Source organism: Macaca fascicularis, chromosome 10 (assembly GCF_037993035.2).
Source record: "Macaca fascicularis isolate 582-1 chromosome 10, T2T-MFA8v1.1".
In the NCBI taxonomy this organism is placed as follows: Eukaryota; Metazoa; Chordata; class Mammalia; order Primates; family Cercopithecidae; genus Macaca; species Macaca fascicularis.
This window is the reverse complement of record NC_088384.1, coordinates 30,802,968-30,806,657: the sequence shown is the minus strand read 5'-3', so window position 1 is coordinate 30,806,657 and position 3,690 is coordinate 30,802,968. Positions and strand designations below refer to the sequence as shown.

Below are 3,690 nucleotides of genomic sequence, written 5' to 3'. Positions count from 1 at the left end.
CCCAGCTTGGGTGGGCTCCCAAGATCTATTTTCCTTTCACACTGTCTTCTCCTGAGCCCCCCAAACCCTTCCAACCTCTGCCCATGACTGAGTTCCACAGCTGCTTTTGTACTATCAGGTATCTTTTAGCAAAATACTTTATTTCTCAGCACCAGTGATCTGTGTTTGGACATTCTTGCTTGCTACAAAGAAATACTCGAGGTTGGGAAATTTACAAATAAAAGAGGTTGAATTGGCTTATGGTTCTGCAGGCTGTACGAGAGTCATGGTGCCTGCATTTGCTTGGCTTCTAGGATACCTCAAGGGAATTTTACTTGGTGGAACATGAAGTGGGAGAAGACATCTCTCATGGCAGAGTGGGAGCAAGAAACAGAGTAAGCGGGGAGGTTCCACACATCTAGACAATCAGATCTTGCGAGAACTCACTCACTGTCATGAGGACAGCACCAAGCCTCGCGGAATCCTCTCCGATGACTCAACTACCTCCCACCAGCTGCCTCATCCAACACTGGGGATTATGTTTCAACAGGAGATTTAGAGGACGCACATCCACACTATATCGGGAGGTGTGTGCCTTGCAACCGGCAGGGGATGCCACAGGACTGCCCTATGGTCCCTACACAGCTGCTTAGGAAGAACCACTCACTCCAAGGAACCTGTGCCCTGTGCTCAATGATGGGGACTCAGGAGTTGTGTCCTCTCTGGCCTGGCAGAGTCCCCTAAGCAGAGACCTGTGTACAGTCTTGGCAGGTGCTTCCTCCCAGGGCCCTCCCAAGGGGGAACCAAACCTTCCTCCTCCTCAGGCTGCAGTGTGAGCTGAGCTCCAGCCCCAGGGCTCAGGGAGGGCCTGGGCAGGCCTTGGAAGGAAACACATTTGCATGAGCAGCCCCTCCTCTGGCAGAGGGTGGAGAAGAAAAGGAGACCTGGGGCAGCCCAGGCCCACTGGTAGGGCTCAGGGGCTCTGTCCACCATGGCCTGGACTCTTCTCCTTCTCATGCTCCTCTCTCACTGCACAGGTAGGGAAAGTCCTTATAAACTGAGGCTCAGTGTCCAGCCTACACCATCCCCTGTGGTTCAGACCTATGAGAAACTTTACCCTAGGAACTGCCTTATTACCCGTGATGTCTGTGTTTTCAGGTTCCCTCTCCCAGCCTGTGCTGACTCAGCCATCTTCCCATTCCGCATCTCCTGGAGCGCCAGCCAGACTCACCTGCACGCTGAGCAGTGGCTTCAGTGTTGGTGACTTCTGGATACAGTGGTACCAACAAAAACCAGGGAGCCCTCCCCGGTATCTCCTGTACTACCACTCAGACTCAGATAAGCACCAAGGCTCTGGAGTTCCCAGCCGCTTCTCTGGATCCAATGATGCATCAGCCAATGCAGGGATTCTGCATATCTCTGGGCTCCAGCCTGAGGATGAGGCTGACTATTACTGTTGTACATGGCATGGCAACTCTAAGACTCACACAGTGCTCCAGACCCATGAGGAAGTCAGACAAAAACCTCCCCTCTACTCTCCTGGCCTGGTGAAGTCACTCCTGCTGGTGACTCTGACCAAATCTAACTCAGGGGGTGGCATCTGTTGTCACACCAACAGCACTGGAGCTCCCACTGACAAGTAGGTCTAATGAAGTCCTACCTTGCTCACATTTCACAGGCAGACATCCCTTGCTCAGGGGTAAAATCTCTCAGTGTTGACATAGAAGAAGGCAAGAGGGGTGAGTTGGGGTTCATCTCAGCTCAGAGTCTAGAAGTGACTCAGAGATGCTGCTGGGCTGAGAGTTTTAATATGAGCCTTGGGATACAATACAGGGATGCAGAAGGGAATTGTATTCTCCATATCAGTAATGAACCATCAGTAATTGAAAAGTCAATACATTGAAAATAGCATAAAACATGAACTACTTTAGGATAAGTATGACAAAAATTGTTGTTTTACACACTAGAAGTCATAAAATATTGCTTAGATGCAGGTCTTAAAGAAGACCTGAGTAAATGCACAGATAATCCTTTTATTTTTTTTTTTGAGATGGAGTCTCGCTGTCACCCAGGCTGGAATGCAGTGGCATGATCTTGGTTCACCGCAACCTCCACCTCCTGGGTTCCAGTGATTCTCCTGCCTCAGCATTCCGAGTAGCTGGGATTACAGGCATGTGCCACCACGTCTGGCTAATTTTGTATTTTTAGTAGACATGGGGTTTCTCCATGTTGGTCAGGCTGGTCTCGAACACCTGACCTCAGGTGATCTGCCCACCTCGGCCTCCTGCAGTGCTGGGATTACAGGCGTGAACCAATGTGCCCAGCTCAGATAACCTTTTTTTTTTTTTTTAAGAAGGAGTCTCACTCTGTCGCCCAGGCTGCAGCGCAGTGGCACGATCTGGGCTCACTGCAACCTCCCTCCCTCTCCCCAGTTGAAGCGATTCTCCTGCCTCAGCCTCCCTGGTAGCTGGGACTACAGGCATGTGCCACCATGCCTGGCTATTTTTTTTTTTTCTGTAGCGACGGGGTTTCACAGTGTTCGGTCTTGATCTCCTGACCTCGTGATCCGCCCGCCTCGGCCTCCCAAAGTTCTGGGATCACAGGCATGAGCCACTGCGCCCGGCTGTAAAGAGACTATTCTAACAAAACTGTCTATCACCTCCCTCCTTGCCTTAGCATGTTCCAGAGTGAGGACATATCTCTCCGACACAGGAGAATATTGGTGATCTCATGTTGGCAGGTTCTAAAACAGCTGAACACACTCTTAGCCTATAATTTAGAAGCCTAGCTGAACTGAAGTATTTCTAGCTATTTAACTAAATGAGTTACATGTACCACACAAGACCCTGTACCCAAATGCTTATAGCTACTCTAATCATGATTGTCAAAGCTTGAAAACAACCAACGTGTCCTTCAATAAGCAAATGGATCCACAAGCCTTGGTAACCCATAAAATGAAGTATTATTCTACAGTAAGAAGGAGGTACCGGGGCACAAAATAATATGCGGAAAGGTTACATGCATATTGCTAAATGACAGAAGCCCATCTGAAAAGATGGAAGTTTTGATGATGGTAGTGGTGGGGAGGGCAGGATCCTTGGGAACCAGTACCTGCCTGGAGTCCACATGACTCCCACATTTACCAGAGGGTGCTGTGGACTAAGCACCTGCTTAGGGCTCCTTAGCTGAGAGTCCCCGTTTTCTTGCGTCATGAAGGTGTTTCTGTGCCCTCTCTGGGGTGAAAGTCTTTCTTCTTCTATAGTTTTTCTTTTTCTCAACTGTAGTTCAGACTGAGGTCAAAGGAGGGGGTTGCACAGCCTCCAGAAATAGGGAAGATTTGCATGGAGTCCTCCCACCCTGAGGATCAGTGTGATGGATCAGAGGTGATGGTGAGTTCAGCCCTGGCTATGGGCTCGGGCAGCAGAGCCTGGGGCATCTCCACTGTGGCCTGGGCTCCATGCATCCTCACTTTCCTCACTCATTGCACAGGTGGCTGCCTGCAGAGAATTCAAGGGAGGCTCCTGGATGTCCCCTGAGATGATGACCTCTCCCTCTTCTCAGCAGACCTGATCTGTCCTCACTGTTCTCTGTATTGTTCCCTTCTTGCAGAGTCTTAGTAGGAGGATGTGTTCACTCATTCCCACTCTGTGTCAGGGTCTCTGGGACAAAAGAACACTATCTTTGGCACCTGGAGCAGTGGTAGCGTCCAAA

General features: G+C 50.0%; 1 gene segment (V, D, J or C); it reads left to right on the top strand.

Annotated features, from left to right (window-relative positions):
• Positions 1-941: 941 nt before the first annotated feature.
• On the top strand, positions 942-1,622 carry LOC102126084 (immunoglobulin lambda variable 5-52-like). The segment is given in 2 exon segments: positions 942-1,016; positions 1,138-1,622. Coding segments are annotated over 2 exon segments (531 nt in total).
• Positions 1,623-3,690: the final 2,068 nt, after the last annotated feature.